The sequence below is a fragment of the Molothrus aeneus genome, chromosome 22 (genome assembly GCF_037042795.1).
Source record: "Molothrus aeneus isolate 106 chromosome 22, BPBGC_Maene_1.0, whole genome shotgun sequence".
Taxonomy (NCBI): Eukaryota; Metazoa; Chordata; class Aves; order Passeriformes; family Icteridae; genus Molothrus; species Molothrus aeneus.
This window is the reverse complement of record NC_089667.1, coordinates 782,299-803,189: the sequence shown is the minus strand read 5'-3', so window position 1 is coordinate 803,189 and position 20,891 is coordinate 782,299. Positions and strand designations below refer to the sequence as shown.

At 46.9% G+C, this 20,891-nt stretch overlaps 1 protein-coding gene across 1 annotated transcript in view; it reads right to left on the bottom strand.

Annotated features, from left to right (window-relative positions):
* ARHGAP32 (Rho GTPase activating protein 32) overlaps positions 1-20,891 on the bottom strand; it is a 239,445-nt gene that overhangs the window by 58,612 nt on the left and 159,942 nt on the right. The window contains exons 7-12 of the mRNA XM_066564578.1: positions 20,588-20,725; positions 17,514-17,606; positions 15,933-16,055; positions 13,788-13,865; positions 6,655-6,736; positions 1,255-1,305 (exon numbers count right to left, since the gene is read on the bottom strand). Coding sequence (XP_066420675.1) covers positions 1,255-1,305; positions 6,655-6,736; positions 13,788-13,865; positions 15,933-16,055; positions 17,514-17,606; positions 20,588-20,725 — 565 coding nt within the window. The remainder of the gene's footprint in view (positions 1-1,254; positions 1,306-6,654; positions 6,737-13,787; positions 13,866-15,932; positions 16,056-17,513; positions 17,607-20,587; positions 20,726-20,891) is intronic.

Below are 20,891 nucleotides of genomic sequence, written 5' to 3'. Positions count from 1 at the left end.
GGAACTTGACTGTACAAATGGAAAAACATGAAGAAAAATCTTTTCTCCATATTTGTGTGCCCAAAGGGAACTCCCTGGATCATACAAGATTCACTATTCTGATTCCTCCCAAATTTTCTGTCAGATTATTTATCAGTGGATGTGGCCAGTCTCAGCAATAAATTCTGCCCTCATTCTTAAAACCTCCACCCCAGTTTCAGTATTCCCTGGCTCCTGTGGGTTTGCACATGGGCAGTGGAAGAAGCCTCACCTCACTCTCAATGGCATATCCCAAATATGGCAGTATTTGTCAATATAGAGCCCCTGCTCTCCCCCTCTGGACATTCCTTCTGCCTGCAGGGTCTGGAGGTGTTGGCATTGCTCAGGAAGCTGCTCAGAAACCAACTCTTCCCAGCAGGACCAGCTTTTCCTGTGCTGGAGGGAGCCCTGGGAATGGGAGCACTGCCTGTTCCCCCTCTCCAGGCTGTGCCAGCAGGCTGGCAGTGGGTGGGTGGGCAAAGGATGTATCTGTGTACATTTCCATGAATATTATATATTTTATAATTGTCTCTTTACAGTATTTGCATATCAAGCTTTCAGACTGACTTAGGGAATCCAAACAACATCCCAGGGGGAGGTGATTTGTGCAAGTGAGGCATTTGCTGTAAAAATGACAAATCCACATGACCAAGCCCAGGTTTTACTGACACCAGGTTATTGCTGTGACGTTCAGACCAGCACTAGCAGGATCTAAAAAAGACCACAGCAACGTGAAGCAGGACTATGAATAAACAAGCCACATATTAGTTCACTTTGGGCATTGTCAGATGTTAGCACAAACACCATTCCCTCATTAAAAAAAAATAAATTGGCTTCTGAAGGTTGCCATGTTCTAACAAACTTCACTAACTATGTTTAATTCCTCCCCATCATCCATTTTTATCTTCTGTTTCTTTCACACTGACATTCATGCTTGGTTGTCTGACACTTAATTTCTTTCCTTTTAATATTTTCAATCTTTTTTGGATTCAAGATGATTCTATCACCCCCAGAAAAGAGCTATAACCAGCTTTGTTCTTTCCCTGTTGTATTATTTTATGCCCAAATATCTTTTTTAAAAGCACCTTAGAACAAAGATTTGTTTTGGTTTCCCCTAAATATCCTTCAGGGCATCAGTGCTACTGACCTGCATGTACAGAAGAAGAAGGAAAGAAAAAGGAGACAGAGAAACAAGGCAAGAATGAAAGAAAGACAAAGGAATAAATGAAGACATACAAGGGGGGAAGTAGCTCCAGGACGCTGGACGGGCTCCATGGGCAGGGGAGACTGGGAAGGGAGAAATAAAAAAAAGGAAAAAAGCAAAACAAAAACAAAAAGCAGCTGGTTAAAATATGTTTGCACTGAAAATGGGCTCATTTCACACAAAGCTCAGCTGGGCTTTCAATAGCACAATACAACACACCCAATCCTTCAAGTTGTCTGGTGCTAAACACCTGGGAAATTCAGAGGATCCAGGAATTCCCCCCCTGTGTCCCAGCTCAAAAAACACCCCAACATTTTGCATGCTTGACCTTTCAGCACAAGGCCCATCCCAGTCCTGCCAAACAGCACATGGTTTGTTATATACTGAATTTTGTTATATACTGAATTTTCCTTCTTCTCTCCTGGTACTAAAGCAGAAGCTGTTCTTACTCTTAATCCTGTGCAAAAAGCAGAATAATTGTCTCAGAGCTGTGTTTTGCTGCTGTGCTCCTCCTGAAAATCCTGCACTGCAGAGGAGGCAGGCCCAGCTCTGCCCCAGCCCCACACTTGTGTTCTGGAGGGAAGGAGAAGTGTGGGATGTGGCCCTTGGGGACAGGGAGGTGAACATGGCAGTGCTGGGCCTCCTCCAGCCCAAGGACCCCAGAGGCAGGCACAGACCTGCTGGAGCTGCTGGAGCTGCTGGCTGGGTCCTGGTGGCTCTCAGAGCTGGGGAGATCCTGCAGCAGCTCCCAGACATGGACAGGGACTCTCCTGGAGGGAGTTTGCACTCTCCCCCTGCTGCCCTTTGCTCCTGCATCCCCGTGCCCAAGGGATCAGGATTCCCTGCAGGATTTTGGTCCTGAGGCCCGGCAGGGCTGGAAGCAGCTCCTGTCTCATCAGCAGCTCCAGCTGTGCAGCTCTGGGTGCTCATCCCCTCTCTGCCTCCCCCTGCAAAAGGAGACCTGCCTTGGCTCAGCACTTTTCCATTTAATTCAGCTTTAACGAGACAGTGGCATGAACACCAAACTACTCCTTTGTTTACTTCAGATTAACAAGACTGGTACTAATTATGTACACTTCCCCTGATTTCTTTATAAAAGCACTAATTAAGACATGATGCTCTTATCAGTGTCAAATGGCTGCTCAGCCTGGGCATCTGCAGAATTTAAGCTCTATTTGCACCTTCTCCTTTCTGATTTCTATTAAAATAAATATTGACCACAATCTCTTTTACCCAGGGATTAGAAATGAGCCTGTTTCAAACCAGGCATGGCCTTGTTGTGATTACAACAGCTCAGTGAATGTGTCTCAATTTCCATTTTTGCAGTTAAAATTAATTTCTCCAGCATTGACCAGAGCCTGTTGCCTGATCCAGAGCTAAATTTCAATCCTTCTAAAATTCAGTGGATTATTTGTATTGGGTGTGCGGATCAATCTGTTACTGATGTTTTAAAAAGAAAATTAATCATTCACAACACCCTGCAATACTGACAGGGGACGTTTTAATGTGTGTCCCATAAGAACACCTTCAACTCTCAAACATAAATTAAATGGATGAGACAGGAAGTTGAAAATTCCTCCATAAAGTTGGGCAGAGCTGCTGGGTTTTACATTATTTGTGAGAATGATCCCTGAGGCTTTAAAAATGCTTATTTTGGGGGGAGGAAAAAAAAGTGAAATATTACCTTCTTACCCCCATTTGTTCTCTTCAGCTCTAACTGTCTCTCTTTTCTTAATTCTGTGTTTCCCCACTGAATGCAGCTGCTCCCCAGCAAAGACCAAGTCTAAAACCTTCCCCAGAATGACCCTGCCAAGGCCACTGCAGTGAAGTTGGGTCACAGGAAGATGCTGCTTGTTAGGAAAAGACAAAACAAACTGCAGGAATGAGGTAAGGTGTGAGCTACAGGTTAAAATACTGCTAAACTACGAATATCCAGAATTCTGAGGAAGAAAGGGACTGAAAGAGAGACTGAGACACTGACTGTGACTGAGGAGTGGGGACAGCACGGGCACACATGGACATAAAGACACTGTTCCCAAAAAAAGGGATGGACAGAGGGGGACGAGAAGAGTCAACACAGCACAAAGTTCAGGCACTTCACAAATGTTCACTTAGAAGGAAAATCCAGAGCAGCTATTCACACTTTTCCTTCTGAGCAGCACTGAATATTTAAAAGATTCACTTCTCCCTGAAGATCTGAAATTCAAATGCAGCCTTTATCCTGGATCTCTAAAAATGCTCATGAATATAAGCTGATTCAATTTATTGTGGCACTGAAATTCAGCTAAATTGATAATATTAACTATGAAATAGTAGATATCAAACCAATAGAATATTTTAGGCTAAAAAATTATCATTAGTGTATTGTATCCCACTAAGAATACTGGGAGAATTTAGAGAAAAGGAAAGTGCTCAAGAAATGTGGGATTTTATGAGCTCACAGAACCTTCCTAGATCTTCACAGGTTTTTTTACATAAATAGAAACAGTCAGGAAAGCATTTGCATCCCAGCTGGGGAAAAAAACCCATTTTCCTACAGGACTGAAGATGAAAAAAAGAGGGCACAGGCTTAGTCCAAAACTGGAGGGAAAATACCTCTCAACAGGTACCTTTCCTCTCCTGACTCCAAACTTCATTGTCAAATATATTTGAGAGGTGACTTGGGGCAAAACTGGTATTCTTTTACATGACTCTGACTGTTCAGAACAGAGTAAAAAGCCAGTTCTCTGTATGGTTTTTCTGTTTTTCTGTTTTTCCTATATTTTCCCATTTTCCATCACTCATCCCAGGCCCTGGCTCCATCACTGCTGGTACAAAGCACATCCTGCCACAGTCCATGAAAATGTTGTTTCCAAAAGCAGAGTTTGCCCTCAAACCCAACCCTCCTCTGCCCTTCCCTGTGTTTCATCTCCATGGAACTGCAGTCACTGCCCTGCATTAAAGACCACTGCAATATTTTATGGCTCCATTAAAATGCTGTCCCCATCCCTTGTGCACATTAAACCCTCTAATTACAAATAATAATAGAAACCCAGGGCAGGAAGTTCCATCTGCTTTTCATTAGGTTCCTCAGCCCAGCCAGACCCAGGGACAATTAAGCAGCACGAGGAGTTCTGTGTTTGGAAATTCCTTCGTGGCAAAGAGCTTTACTCTGCACATACACAATGTCCTGGATGCTCCACACATCATATTTTGATTAAAGAAATCAAAGTTGGCCTGTTGATAAGTGCAGCTCGTCAAGGCCAAATCTAAAACTTCACATTAATTCAAGATGAAATACCCTGCTAATGTCAAGTGAGGACAACAGCTCCATGTGAGACTTTTAGGAAAGTCTCTGGTCCTTGGGGACACAGGTACAGGGAGAAAAGTAATTAATGTGGGTATCTAAGTGCATGAGAAATACCCTGTGTGCATAATGTGTGGACTGGAAAACCCAAAATGCAGGAATAGGGCGAGCAAAGTGCATTATCCCAGCAAAAAATGCCATTCCCATCCCTGCAGGGTGCCCTTGGGAAGAGCCAGCTTCCCCTCTGGCAGCACCTCAGTCCTGCCCCTGCCAGCTCCTGGGGCTGTGCTGGCACACCTGGGCCTGGAACTCCTTCCTGCCTTCCTCCTCTCACCCATCTCACACAGCACTTTTCATCCAGCCAAGGAGTTCCTGGAGTCCTCCAGCACCACATCCACCATTCCCTAACTACAGGAACCTCCTCCCTGCTCCTCTCCCAGCAGCTTTTGCAGCATCCAAGAAGGAATTCCAGACTCCTGCCAACCTCAGTCAAGTGCTGTCACTTCCCAAGGTGCACAGAGAATGCACCCAAGGAGTGGCACCAGGAACTGTGTGTGCAAAGGAGGGGCAGGATGACAGAATCAGCTTCAGCATTCCTTACATCTCAAAGCTCCTTAGAGCTCTCCTAGAGGAGCCTTTGATGTACCCATGGAACAACCATCAGGGAACGTCAGGGGACACCTCTGGGACTTGGCAATATCTTCCAACTTATTGCTTTTCATGATACATGGACTTGTGGTGCCAGCTTTGTACCAAACATTTCCCAGGGCTGAAGGGGGAAATCCACCCCCCATGGTGTTGCTGAAGCCAACCAGAATCCCCTCATCCATTCTGCTCCATTATCTCCCACCAAAGCAGACCCTGCTCCCCAGCAGCTCAGCACACTGAATGGCCTGAGTCACGTTTAACAATAAATATTTGCTTGTGTTTAGGCTGAAAGTTGCCTTTCCTGTTTTAGCTGACGGAGCACAGGCAGGCCCTGGATCCAGGGAATGCTCATCTCTGTGCCTCTGATTCCAAATCATATTCCCAGCAGTGTCAGAGGCTGGCAGTGCCAATGGCTGAGGACAGCCCTGCCCCGACCTGCCAGCTCTCCAAAGCACACAGATCACTGCAGAGCACTCACAGCTTGGGTATCCACGGCTTTCCACCAAACCCCAGAGCTCTGAGCTGATAAAATGCTGATATTTCCCTTGGCAAATGTCAAGCTTTTGAATTGAATCTATTTGTTTAAAAGTATCAAGTCAGCAATCTGCCAAGATAAGGCACATCATTAAAATAGAGAAGAGGAATGAGAAGAACACCAGTTCAACACCAACTTCCCTTCCCAGCTGCTTAACATTCTAAGAAAGAACAGCACGTTGAAACTCCTCAACGCGAAAGATATATAGAAATATCTTTACCTATATGAATATGGAGATATTTTCTTTAAAATTTCATCTTCCCCACCAGTAAATTTTACAGAGATCTCAGTTATGCCAGCACACCTAATGCCAATCACTTCCAGACACACTGAAAGGATGGGAAGGTTGACAGTAGAGTCAGATCCAAAATCCCATTCTCTATTTATTATTCCTTCCTTCAGCAGAACTTTGGATTAATTTGCCTGTTTTTCCTACAACACAGAACTGTCCAGAAGGCAGGAGGAAGCAGATGGAGCCATGCACCCAGAGCACAAGCAACCAGAATTCCAATTCTGTAATATCCAACTTCCTCCATTTATCCTCAAGCAGAAAGAACCTTCCAGTACCAAGGTGATCTATTCTATCTGATCAGCACAAACACTCCTGCTCATCTATGTTCTGTATAAAACATCCTGACACTCCCTTGATCACCCAGAACTGGGATGCTTCATGGAATCTCTCTTTACAGACTGCTCAAAGTATCTTGAAATTCTGACAGGCTTAAATCCTTCAAGTCAGGCAGGAGGAGGACACTGATCCAAGTCTGTGCAGCAGGTGAAGGACATTCAACAGTGGGAGCTCCCCAGAGAGGGGCAACGTGTGGGTGATCAACACACAGAGGGGCAGGAGGATGTGCAGGGGATGATCAACACTCATGACACGTGTGAAGGAGGTAGTAAACACAAAACACACAAAGAGAACTCCAGTCCAGTTCACTGCATCAAGAAAAGCTGATTACACACCTGGTTTTGGCACTGAATTGGTCACGGACTGAGGGACTTTGTCGTTGATGAGTTCTACACATTCACTGGGAAAGAATCCAACCTGGAGTAAAACAGAAGGAGGAAATGGAGTGTTATGATCTGAAGTGTTCAACCAACATCTCCCCTCCATTCCCCCTGGGTGATGCTCCCTGAAATTATCCAGCATCAAATGACCAGCAGGCATTGACAACTGCAGGTTCTGCTCTGCTGCCAGCACCTGAGAGAGAACAATCTGAGAGCCCCAGGCACTGCAGGGTCCTGGAGGGATTAACTTTGAATGTTAATTTGCACTGTCCCTGCACTGCCTTTTAACTCAGCATTTCTCCCTGCAACCCTTCAAAGGCAGAAAGGCTGCAAAGCCCCTCTAAACCAGCCTAAGGGTTAAAGGCTGTGGGAAGGATCCTAATGTGTTCTTGGAATAGGATGTGCCTGCAGAATTCCCATACCACTCAAGAGAGGCTGCTGTATCTGGGGAGAAGTGAAATTATTTCCCTTTCCCTGTTTGAAGATTCAGGTTAAGCTGTGACCAGAGAGAAATTCAGCACTCCCCTGCATCCCCACCTTCTCTCTTATTTCCCAGCAACTTTCTTCTTACTCTCATCCCAGGTGAAAGTCAGACCAGAGCAGACCTTTGGTAACTTTAATCCATGGTACATCTTTTCCCACCTTTTCTCTGTGTTGCTCACCCAGCACAGCTCCTGTATTGTGAGATGGAGCTCAGGCACCAGCACCTCCCCAGACTCTCACCTGAGGCAGGGCAGATTCCCTGTCCCACTGTCAGGCCTGTGACTGGGACAGCTGGAAGCACCAAGTCTGCTCAAACACCACAGGAACATGAGGGAAAGAGCCAGAGGATGGCCCCAAGCTCATCTGAGCAGAACTGAGGCAGGACTGTGCCAGTCATGTTGGCACATCCATGAAATCCTCTGGAGGCACGGGGGCAGCCAGCACCAAGCCTGGCAGACACTCCCTCCTCTATTCATTCATCTTACACAATTCCCTTTTTGTCTCCATGGAGAAAGATTGATCTCCTTCCTACTCCAAGTTGATTTTCACCCATCAACCTCCCACCAGTTTGGTGGCAGTGTCATGTGTGGGGTGTCCAGACTGAAGTTATTCCAAATTCCCCAAAGGAAGCAAGAGTTACCAGAGCCCACAGCTTCCCCTTCCCACATGCCAACATCCAGCAGGGCAATGCCCTGCCCAAGCACAAGAACAAGCTGTTACCCAGCACACAATGTGAAATTTTGGAAATTATTTTTAAAATAAATTGTTGTCAGGACTCTGAGCTTAGGGCAGAGCCTGCAGAAGCAGCCCTCGGGCTCTGAGCTGGGGTTCCTGTAACTGGGACTGGCCTGGGCATCACAGGAGACTCACAGAACCCACCCAAAATCCAGCACCAGGCATGGCTGCAGCAGCCACTGCCTCAGCTGGATCTGCCAGGTCTGCAAGGACATGGTATCCTGGAGTTATGGAACACAGTGGGGATTTTTGTGCAGTTTATAGACAGCAATGTGCCAATTAACACAAGAAAAGGATCATGAACAGCAGCATCACAGAGAGGCCCCTCCTCTGGCAGCTCATGGCTCAGGGACCTGCTCTGCTGGGAGATGCCAACAGGCAGAGTAGCATGGACATTGAAGTGCTGGTGTTTAAACAAAATACATTTCATGGTTTTCTATCATGGAATCCCAGGATGGGTTGGGTTGGAAGGGACCTTAGGGATCATCCCTAAAGTTCCTTGCCAAGGGCAGGGACACCTTCCACTGTCCCAGGTTACTCCAAGCCCCCATGTCCAACCTGGCCAACACTGTCAGGGATCCAGGGGCAGCCACAGCTGCTCTGGGCACCCTGTGCCAGGGCCTTGCCATTCTCACAGGGAGGAATTTCCTCCTTATATCCAACCTAAATTTCCCTTTTTACATTTTGAACCATTCTCCCATGTCCAGTCACATCAGTTCCTGATGCAAAGTCCCTCCCTACCTTCCTTGTAGCCCACCCAGACACTGGAAGGTGCCCTGAGGTCTCCACACAACCTTCTCTTCTCTTCCCCAGACTGAACTTTAACACTTCACTGTGGCTGAGAGTCTCTGCTGGACATTGCCCATGTGAGAGATACATGAGGCAATTTTTAAATTAGGAAAAATACACAAATCCAGGGAAAGTTTCAGCCCACCACCCAGACATCATCTGGGAAACTCCACAGCTGGAGTGATGAAGTTTCTTCCATTTTTGGAAACTGCCCACATTGTCTGTGCAAAGAAACCTGAAGTCCTGGGACCCCAGCCTTCTATTATTCTGGATCTAAAACCAACCCAAATCTGGATCTAAACCCAACCCAGATCCCCACACTGTTGAACATTTAAACAAATGCTGGACATTAAATCAAAACTCATTTGCCTTTGACTGTTAACACAGTATTTCTCCTGTTTCTGGATGCACTGTACAACACACTAACCAGGAATTCAGAAATGAAAGGATGGTGATGTCATCGCTTCCAGATATCCCAGAACCTTCCCAAATCAAACATTCCACCTGCTCTCCATGTATCACTTTTGTCATGTTCACACCAATAATTACAATGGATTTTTAGGGGCAAAGAATTGTGCTGGCTCCCTCATGTTAACTCACTGCTAGAAATTATTCACATTTTCACACTGACTTATTCTAACTTCTTGCAAGATCCCCAGGAGATCTTTTTTGGGGTTATAATCCTCAACTTGTGCCTCATTCCCACCCACTTAAAAGATGATACTTCTCCTCCTATGGGAAGTTTTCCATGATTTTATATAAATAAATGAGTTTAGTCCAAGAGTTAATCTCAACAGATGTAGCAAGGCACTACCAGAGCTTGAGCCAGGATTAAAGGATTTGGGAACGCAGGAAAATTAATAGCCAGGGTAGTATATATTTAGATAAATGCAAGGTCATCTAAAGGTTAAATATATCACCACAGACCTTCAGCAGAGGAGGAAGGTAAAGGCTGCTAGTGCATGAGAACTGTTCTGCACCACCTACTACAGCTTTATCTTTTCACTTCTGTGACAGGGGCTGCTAAAACTGGGGGACACAGAGGCTTTAAGGGGAAAAGTCAGAGTAAAATGGTAATTTTCAGTATGGGGAGGGAATTCAAACAAATGAGGAAGTACCTGCAACTTAAATGGCAAATGAAACATTGAGACATTTAGATTGCTTTTTTGGGTCTGACATAATCTACAGTGTGGGTTCAATTTTAGTCAAAAAGTTTTCTCTTTTCCTTTTAAATCTGATGACAGTCTAGCAAAACCTGACAGGGAAACCGCAACTTTTTATGGCCTATTTGGCCTTCCTGAGGAGAGTTTTCACTGAGTCTTTGCCAAGTGACTGCACAGAGAGCAGGACAGCCTCACCTCATTCCCAAAGGAGCCCCTGCTGAGATGCTCTTGCACTTTAGGGCACTACTAACAGGAAGAACAGCATTATTACTCCTCTTATCCTGAGCTCCTGTTACAGACAGTTGAACACCTGGGCCATAAAATTATTTTGATTTCTTTTATTCACAAAAAGAAATGTCTGTTTGGGATGGTACGTGTTGATTATCCATTCCTGACTGGTGTGCCAGCAGGAAACCAGAGCTGGAGAGGGACTTTGGACAAGGACAGGACACAGGGAATGGCTTCCCACTGCCAGAGGGTAGGGATGGATGGGATTTACATTGGATATTGGGAATAACTTCTTCCCTGAGAGGGTGGGAGGCCTTGGCACAGAGCAGCTGTGGCTGCCCCGGACCCCCGGCAGTGTCCAAGGCCAGGCTGGATGGGACTTGGACAGTGGAAGGTGTCCCTGCCCATGGGAGGGGTGGGACTGGATGATCCCCAAGGTTCCCTCCCAACCCAAACCACCCTGGACTTCTGTGGAACTGGGACCTGCAGTCTCACAACCAGCTGAAGCTGCTGCAATCACAGTGTGATTAGAATCAGCCCAGTCCCCCCTGGCTGCACACCCTGGTTTTGTCACCTCTCCAGCAGTGCAGGCTGTGGGGCAGCTCTCCACCTCAGCAAACTATTCCCAAAAACCAGAATAATTCAGGAAACCAAGGGCAGTTATGCATCAAAGAAGGGCCTGTCCCCAGTGACTCAGCTCCCTGACACAGAGCTGATTGAAAAGACAAAGCATGAAGGAAAAGCAGAGCAGAACAAAGAGGGCTGAAGGCTGTTAATGTGGAGGTGGCTGTAATTTAGGTAACAATCTTACAGAGAAAGCACTGACTCACACTGAGGGCATTGGAAGAGAAAAAAGCTTGAAGAAAAATGTCTTAAAAATCATTTTACTTCAAGCAGAGCAAATGCTAAGAAGCCTCGTGGGTTGTTTTGTTCACACAGGATTAGGTGTGTTGCAATGCAGTCGTGAGCTCAGGTATGCAGAGAGCACAGGCACTGTGCCAGGGAAGTGTGATGGATACAAACCCAGTGAGTCATCCCTGAAGGACAGCTCTGGCTGGCAGGAACACTCTGACTTCCATGCTGAATTCAAGCTGCAGGTGCTCGCAGCCTGTCAGAGACAGTTTTTGCTTCACATCTGCAGAGCTGCCTCCAGTTCCTCACCACAGCCCTCCCATTATCCCAAGGGATGCAGGACAGGCAGGAGTGAAGGCACTTCACTCCCAACTGCTTCAAATGCACAAAACCAGGGGAGTTCCTTTAAGTCAAGAAGTATTTTTTTCCCCCTTTCAGCAAAACGAGAAATTTTTTCCCCTGTTCTTGCTTTCCTCCTATCAAGACATGATTTCTAATGGAAGCTGTGGTGGTTGATAAAACCCCGCTCCTCCCTAACATAAAGCAAAAACCCAAGAAATAACAGGACAAGCTGTCCAAACATTTGGTGGCAGGACCTCCTCCTTTAATCTGCTCTCAGAATCACAACTATCTGGCAAGAGGGGCTCTGTTGATTTATTAATTCAAATGACTGGATCAACAGATTGCTATCACTGCAATGTTCCTAAACAGCAACAGAACTATTTGCCTCTAACAAATGCTTTAGAGGCTGCACAGCTTCATCTGTGCCTACACCTCTTGCTGTAACAACATTCTTCACCTACACACTCTTTTTGAGCATCCATCAAGGACACTTCTGCCTGTAACTCATCTCTAGGTCTGGTGTAGCAACACCAGAGATAAATTCCCTCTCTCTGAATTCTTACTGCTTGTATCATCCAAAGACTTCATTCCATCAGCAAATGTACATTTTCAGTACATTTAGAGCTCATGAGCCTTAAAACTCGACACACAGGTTAAGACTTTGAGCAAACCCAGCTCCTGGAGCTGTAGGAACACAGAGCTGCATCTCCATGGTGTGTTTGGCTGTCACCTGCTCACACTGTGACCACTCCTGCCTGTCATAAAGGACACAAGATTATTCCACCCCTAATTTTCTGTTAAGCCAGAATACAGTACTGAATTTCTGCAGCTGCTCATATGTGTTGTGTCAGGAGCCTGACTGTGCAGGGACACAGAAAACCCCCTTTTCTGGCAGTTTGCTCATCACCATGTTTTTATGCTGGGAAAACACAACGGGATCGCTGTGATCAGAGAGGCACAAAGCTGTGACAAACTGCACAAGGGCTGCCTTCCTTCTGTGCCTTCCATCAGCAGTGCTGTTCTCCAGACTTGGCCCCAGTGTCAGCCAGCCTCAATAATGGATGGGATCTACATCCCACACAGGGCTTCCAAGCCCTGTGCAAAGTGCCCACACTCAGGCACAGACCACAGAGTAGATTTGTTCTGCTTCATTGATTCACTTGGAAGTTAATCGTGGCATAGGCTGATCATTCCAAGCAGTATTACAGCATTTAATTGATTGGGGGTTGGAACTGTTTGAGGTCCCTTCCACCCCAAGCCATTCTCTGATTCTGTGACAGCACAGCATATTCAGCTTTGAGGCTTCTAAGATTAGAACACAAGTCCAGCAAAGGCACAGCACATTTCAGAAGCAGCAGTTTGTTCAAGTAGTACCAGTGTGTTGACTCTAGAAACAAATGAAACTTCAGAGCAGGTACTCTGTCCATGCTGCTCTGACTTTACAAAGGAGATGTCACCTGAACTCCCACACCTGACACAAAACCAACACAAGCTGTGTCTCAATGCCCTGGCTGAGCAGACAGCACTAGGATGGTGTAAGCACACCATCCACATCCAGTGGTGTACTACACTGCATCCAGCTGGGACTGGGAGATCCAACTGCTGGGCATTGACAACAGCAGGGCCACAGCCTGGCCTGGCACAGAAAGGGCTGTCAGGGAAACCTGAGGAGCCTTGAGAAGACTTTCCATGCTAAATTACAGAAGTGTCTGGCCAATCCTGAGCCTCTGCAGAGCAAACTCCTCATTCCACCCACTCACAGACAGCAGCTGCAGATGGAAATCCCTGTGGCTGGAAGCAGCTGAAATGTGAGACAGCACAAGTCAGCCCCCATCCCCAATGGCTCTGGGGTTTGCTTGGTTAAAAGAGACTTTTAAAGCTTTTACATTTCCTAGCGGCAAAATCCAAAGGATTAAAAGCTCCTTGGAAGGACAGTGCCATTTCAACACATAAGGTTTGGTACCTAATCCCCAAGCATGCTTAGGACCTTTTGAAAATTCAGTCTCCATCTCTGTGCTGTGATGTTTACAGGGACCAGCACCACTGACAGCACACAGTGAACACAGGCATGGATGGGTGGCTTGTCTAAGTCAGCAGCACTGTTTCCTCAGCTGGAATTCTCCAAATCCTCTCTGTTCTGCCTGAGCTGGTTTCAGCTACTGGAAGGAAGGGGATGATGTGAGTAACAGTGTCAGCTGCCTTGGAGGGGGTGCAGCACAAGCTTCCACTGCCATCAGCCCAGCTGTCCATCACAGGCCATGGCCAGCCCTCCTTCCTGTGGTGAGGGAGGAAGGAAACTTCCAGTGGACACCCTGTGTGTGCTCCAGCCCCAGCCCAGAGAGAAGGGGAGCCCCCTGACACCAAGGCAGGGACACCCTGCTTGTCCCCTGAGCCACCCTGACCAGGCACAGCAGCTCCAGGAACACAGCTCTGAGGTTCCTGCTGAGGTTCCTGCTTTTGTTCCAGCCCCACTGCCATGGCTGGGCTGGTGCCTACCTGGAACCCATGTTTTCCTCTCCACCACGAGGTCAGCTCCTTTGGTGGCATGTCGATGACAGACACGATGTCCCCCACCTGCAAAAGGTTGACAGCATCAGTCACAGCCAGAAGGAGAGCACAGCTCCAATAACCACAGTCTCAGCACTGCAAAAACCTGCACAGCTCTGGAGCAGCTGCACATCTGCCTTTGCAGAGCAGAGCTGTGGGGTGAAGAGTTCCTGCACTGCCCAGCACACAGGATACAGCTGCTCCTGAGGAAAGGGCCTGAAGAGCAGCTGTCTCCTGGGAAGGGCTACAGAGGGCTCTGGTTAAACTGCAGTGATGGTGTCGAGCACTTGGGAAAATCTGCTCCAGTAGCTGAGCTGATTTTTACTGCCCTAGCCTCGAGTCTGTAGGCACTGGCACGTGTCTCCTGGCTCCCTCTCACAGCAGAGTGAAGAGCTGCCTTTGCAGCTCCCAAACTGCCCCAGGTGAGCTGCCCAGGGTTAGGAAGTGAACACAGGAGAAGTGGTGCTACAGCGACAGGATGGAAAATGGCCAAGGACACCAGACAGGCTTTCTGAGGCTTTGCTCATTCCCATAAAAATGTAGTACTGCAGTAGTTCAAAAGGAAATCAGTATCATCAATACTAAATCTGGCTTGGTTTGAATCAAGCTCTGTGTGGCCTCTATTACAGAAAATGAGAAAGGGAAGAAACTAAATAAATACTGCAGGTACTCCAGGTAGGTGGGCAAAAATTCATGCCAGTAATGCCCAGCTTTCATCAGATATTTTACACTGATGGATCTCAAAGTGATTTACAGAAAAGGCAACACATCCCCAGTTTGCAGACAGGGATGACTGAGATGTGGGGAAATTAGTTCCTCCAGGGAATAGTGAATCAAGAGCAAAGCAAATGTCCATGAAGGAAACTGCTGCCACCACAGGAGCAGAGACACTGAGGATGCTTCTCAGAACTGGGGAGCAAACCCCAGACAGCTGCTTGTGCAACTGCCTACTAGAAATTTAGAATAAACACAGAGATAATTTGGGTTAGGGAACAGGACTCAGGATCATAAACCCCAACTCCTGACCCTGTTCTGTGCCAGTCCTGCTGTGGTGTCTCACTGCACACCCTTGGAAACTACATGTGCCTCAGTTTCCCTTCTGCACAGAGCAAGATTTACAAGCAGGGAGTGTAATTTCAGTGCTCTCATAAGCTGACAAGCAGACTGAATCCTGTGCTGCTCGGAGTCCAGCTCAGAGCTGCCATGCCCACACATCCCTCTGACCACACAGTTCTGTGGGGTATACCAATCCTTGCCTTGATTTGAACAAGAACAAAGCCCTGGCAGCACCAGACTATCACTGTTATTTTTCCTTCCTGTGCTGCACACCAAGGATGTGATCACAAAGCTCCTCAGGGCACTGTTTTCCTTCGCACATTTTGTAGAAACAGCAGCGTTGCACAGGGCAACCAGAGCACAGACCATTGCTTTTTGGGTAAAACAAACCAACCAAAAGCTTCCAGGGTCTGATCTGGAGATCTTGGATGGGATGTGGAGCAACCTAGGCTAGTGGAAGGTGTCCCTGCCCATGGCAAGGGGTGGAATGGGACAGGTTTTAGGGTTCCTCTCAAGTCAAACCATCCTGAGATTCAGGGATTTACTCCACAGCAGCTCCTGTGCTGGATTTTCAGGCCAGTTTTAGCTCATCACCTGCCCTTCAAGCAGCAATCCTTTGCCAGTCTGGTTCTTTACTTCTCAAGGGAGCAGAAGCTCTTAAAAATGGTTATGGACAGGGACTTGCTCAGAGGGTGTGTGCAACCTGGGCAAGGAGAAATGAAACTTGAGTCCACACACACAGGGACAATCCTGAACAGAAAACATGTGGGCTCTACTCAGGGACAGCCCAGAGGAGCTGGCAGGAGCTGGTTAATCAGAAGATACTAATGCCACGTAAAGCTGTATTTTAAAGATGACTGAATCTTTAAAATATCTGCCCATATCCAACTCGTTGCAGATCGATTATTTAACTCAATCTTCCAAGCTTCCCCTCACAAAACATTGTGGAAGTGTCTGGACATATTCCTGATGGGCACACAGACAAACAGATTACACTGATTTGGAGCTGACAACAAGGAAAGCAAGTGCTTTATTTACCTCAAAGGACAGTTCATCTGCTGCTTGAGCAATGTATCTCTTAATGACATGGGCAGCAGCAATAGCAGGGACATTAATGGATGATTCCTCATGGACCAGCAGGTGATTCCCCTTGTTATCAATCTGAAACAAAGAGCACAGGGGACTGTGAGGCAGCTGAGGACAAGTGAGGAAGCATTTTAGTGGTGCAAAGGCTTCAAGCTGATTGAGAGAGACAGCCCAGCCCTGGGCCCCAGGAGAGAGGGCACAGCACAGCCAGAACAGCTCACTGGGGGCCCCAGAAGGTCGGGTGTGCCTATCCAGAGGAGAGAAACACTGGCTTGGTGCAGCTTGGTGTACAAACAGTAACACACAGTGAGGGTCTGCAGCTCCCTTTAACACCAAAGCATGGTGGTTTTCCATGGCAATACAGACCTGCTACAAAAATCCTCTACAAGGTGGAATTAATGCTCAAGGTACTGAGGCAAGGAGAAAATGCTGTCAATCCAAAAACTAGTGTTGCTTTCCATTTTCTCCTACCCTTTTGTTTATTTTTTTAAAGAAAACATGCACCCTCCCTTGCAATCATCAGCATACTTCCAAAACTCCAGATTTCTGTGTAAAATTGTGTAGGATTCTTAGTGAGTCACAAAGGTTACTCTGCACTGGGTTTGCTGTGATCTCCAGGCCTACTGTGTTGCTCTGAATGCTACATCTTATTTCTCCCTACAGATTCCTCCCTCCCTTTGCTGCTTTCCAAGATTTTTCTCATCCTAAAGGATTTCAGGGTGAGAAGGATATCAGTGGGGAAAATTGCAGGAAAACACACTCAATCCTTATCAGATCCATTTAAAAAGGAGCTGCAAGTCTATTAATAGCTGTTTCTATTCCTGGTGTGCAGCGATGGAAAGCCACACGTCTGCAGGCAGTCTGAACAGGGACAGCTGGACACTCCTGCAGCCTCCCCTGCCCTCATCCCCACTAAGGGCTATTGTTTAAAGACTACAAGACCATGAAACCTGAAAGCAGAGCTGCAGCTGCAGTTCACAACACACAAACTGTGCCACTGCAGGCACAAGGCTGCCTCTGTCTGCAGGGGCCAACAGGAGCACGGAGTATTTACTGGCTTTGGAGCTGCCACAGGGAAAAACTGTTTAGAAAACCAAGAGAGCAGGGAAACACCAGAACAGAGACAGCTGAGTTTTAGAAATGTGCCACAGTTGCAGCATTGCCTCAGTAAAAAGGAGAGCAGGAATAAGTGAGCTTTGAAACAAGTGAGCCTTCTGCAACCCATCATGGGAGATCCAGCCCTGAAGCCAGCATTCCCAGGCAGCCCTGGGACTGCCACCTCCTCTGTTTGTGAATATCAGCAGGACAATCCATTTCTGAGAGAACAAACCCAGGTTACAAGGGAAAAAACTCTATACTCTTAATAGTGGTTCTGATTCTGTGTGTCCTACACCTTCTACGTGCTGGTAATAGGGGAATAAAAAACTTTCAGGATAGAATTTCAGTGACACCAGCAGGTCTGGAAAGAGCAGATATGTGCCTGCTGTGTTTCCAAGGTCAGGAAACAAGGAATACCCCGGGTTTGTGGTGTACCTCCATCCATGTGAGGGCAGGGCCACAGTTGATCTTGTTGCCTGCGATGTTGGAGAGCCGAGCCAGGTAAGCCATCAGCATCTGGGTGACCAGCTGGGACACAAACACACACACAGTGGTTCTGTTAGTGCACCTGCCTTTGGAGAGCCTTCTGCAAGCTTAGGCAGGACCAGAAATCACCCACTGCCACAGGCAAGAGTTACAGAGATACGTTCCCTTCTGCAAATAAATGCATTTCTGTCATTCGAAGGACAGCAAGCTACACGCAGGGTTATAATTGTTACACCAAAAGATAGGATAAAGAAGCAGCTCTCTGAGAAAGTAATAACATTATTATTATCATTTTGTAACATTCACGCAGATTTTCATAACTTCCCTTGTCAAGATACCTGAAATTTAAAGCTTTGCCCTCATCGTGGGCACACACACAAATAACTCATGTCTTAGGGCCACGAAACACACCTGAGAACCACCCAGGGAACAACCCCTGAGTGCCACCAGTGAACAACCCCTGAGTGCCACCAGTGAACAACCCCTGAGTGTCCCCCAGTGAACAACCCCTGAGTGTCCCCCAGTGAAGAGCTCCTGAGTGTCCCCCAGTGAAGAGCTCCTGAGTGTCCCCCAGTGAACAACCCCTGAGTGTCCCCCAGTGAACAACCCCTGAGTGTCCCCCAGTGAACAACCCGAGTGTCCCCCAGTGAAGAGCTCCTGAGTGTCCCCCAGTGAAGAGCTCCTGAGTGTCCCCCAGTGAAGAGCTCCTGAGTGTCCCCAGTGAACAGGCCCTGAGTGTCCCCCAGTGAACAGGCCCTGAGTGTCCCCCAGTGAACAACCCCTGAGTGTCCCCAGTGAACAACCCCTGAGTGTCCCCCAGTGAACAACCCCTGAGTGCCACCAGTGAACAACCCCTGAGTGTCCCCAGTGAACAGGCCCTGAGTGTCCCCCAGTGAACAATCCCTGAGTGCCACCAGTGAAGAGCCCCTGAGTGTCCCCCAGTGAACAACCCCTGAGTGTCCCCCAGTGAAGAGCCCCTGAGTGTCCCCCAGTGAACAATCCCTGAGTGTCCCCCAGTGAAGAGCCCCTGAGTGTCCCCCAGTGAACAACCCCTGAGTGCCACCAGTGAACAACCCCTGAGTGTCCCCCAGTGAACAACCCCTGAGTGTCCCCCAGTGAAGAGCCCCTGAGTGTCCCCCAGTGAACAATCCCTGAGTGTCCCCAGTGAACAATCCCTGAGTGCCACCAGTGAACAACCCCGAGTGTCCCCAGTGAACAACCCCTGAGTGCCACCAGTGAACAACCCAGTGAACACCCCTGAATGTCACCCAGTGAAGAACCCCTGAGTGCCACTTCCACACGCCTGCAGAGCCTAAAGAATGCAGTACCTCAGAGTGACCCCCTGGCCAAAGAGTAACATTTCAAGCAGTAGAAGAGGGGTTTAAAAATACACTTTGCCATGTCCCTTCTGTAACAGTAAACTGGTTTTTATTACAGAGAAGTCACTGAGGTCTTTCCAGAGTCTCCTAGCGACAGTGGTATAAAGCAGCATTGTAGCCCAGAATCTGTAGGACTGTTTAAAACATTGTTCTCCTCAAACATCTGTTCCAACGTGGCCAATTAAAAATAAAAAATATATGATGAGACACCCCACAGCTGCAGAGCAGCAGAGTTGTTCAGCATCTTCACATCCTCTGTGTTTGCAGACAGAATGCAGATTTTCAGGCTCTTGCTCTAAAGTCCAGTTAAATTGGTACAAGTAAGGATGCAAGAGATAGGAATGCCTAAAATATAGTTAAAAGTAAACCAGGAATTCATTGTCCTGAATATTGCTGCTTCTGCTGAATTTAAACTTTAAATCCTCCTCAGAAATACCCTGTGTGAAACCAAAGCAAGTGTTAAATCAGTCTCTCTGCTGAGTGATGGGGCTGCATGATCAGTTCCTTAAATTCCATGGCAAACACCCTATAAAATTCCAGGAGATACTAATTTCAGTGTCCACATCCTCCAAAACGATGCAGCCATGATTCACCTGCTGCTTTCCAAGAGATTTTTCTGGACATGAATAAATCTTTCAATTATCAGCAGTGAGAAGCTGAGGTAATTTCATCTCATCATACTCTGGGTGAAGACAGCAAGCCAAGAAATGAGAAGTATCCCTTTGAGGGAAAAAAAAAACTCATTGAGGAAAAAGAGCTTTTTAAAGACCATTTAAATAACACACTAATGCAACTGCTCTTAAAAAAAACTTCAGGAATACTCAGTTTAAAATGGAAGCCTAGCACTCCAAATGGGATTCTTCTTGCAGTGCAGCAGCCTCAGACAGCATGACTCCCTGGGAGTGCTGAGTTGTTAACGCTGAGCCAGAAAATACCCACATCACTGACGAAGTCTCCAAAGACAAAACCAAATTCACATCTAAGGGAACACAGGACAGTAGCTTTCTTGACACTCAATTACCATTCCAGATTCAGGAGCTTAATTAATTTGTCTGAACTTGCAGGACATTTCCCTTTAGATCACTGAAATTAGGGGTGGAAACCATTGACTTTATTCATGGTAGCCAATTTTCAAATGTAGCCCAGGCTGCACTAAAACTACTCTCTACTAGAAATAAGTATACTGATTACTAGTATATTACTAGTATTACTAGTATTATATATTACTAGTAATTATAGTAATATAGTAATAGCATTATAGTAATCTAGCAATAGTAATATAGTAATTATATATTCTAGTATTATAATATAGTACTAGAATATAATACTAGTATATAATACTAGAATATGCACACAATACTCTGTGAGAATACTCTGTGTACCAGAAATACATGGAATTGCTGAGGCTGGAAAAGACCTCTAAGTCCACCAACTAAACCATGTCCCCACGTGCCACATCCAGACACTTCTGAACACTTCAAGGGACATTGACTCCACCACTGCCCTGGGCAGCCCCCTCCAATGCTTGACAGCCCCTTCCACGATGGAATTGTCCCTGATATCGAACAAACCTCCCCCAGAGGTCACTCCTTGCAGAAATCCCACGGCTGGGTGGTGCCCTGGGTGCCCAGAGGGGCCTCTTACCTCGGGGCTGTCCTTCAGGGCATCGGAGCGGGGCAGCTCTGCCAGCTGCGAGAAGCGGCGGTCGTAGATGCACAGGTGGAGGTGTTTGTCCAGCACCCGGAAATCCTCATAGCTCCTCTTCACAATCCAGCTCCTGCCCTGCACACACAAACACAGCCACACTGTCAGCAGCTCCTCAGCACAGAGGGGCAGGAGAGGCAAATCTGAGCACAAACAGCACTTTCTCCTTGAAACATCTGAAAGCAATCAAAGTGCCCTAGCAATATTTTCATGGTTTAATTTGCAGGTAACATTTTCATGTTTT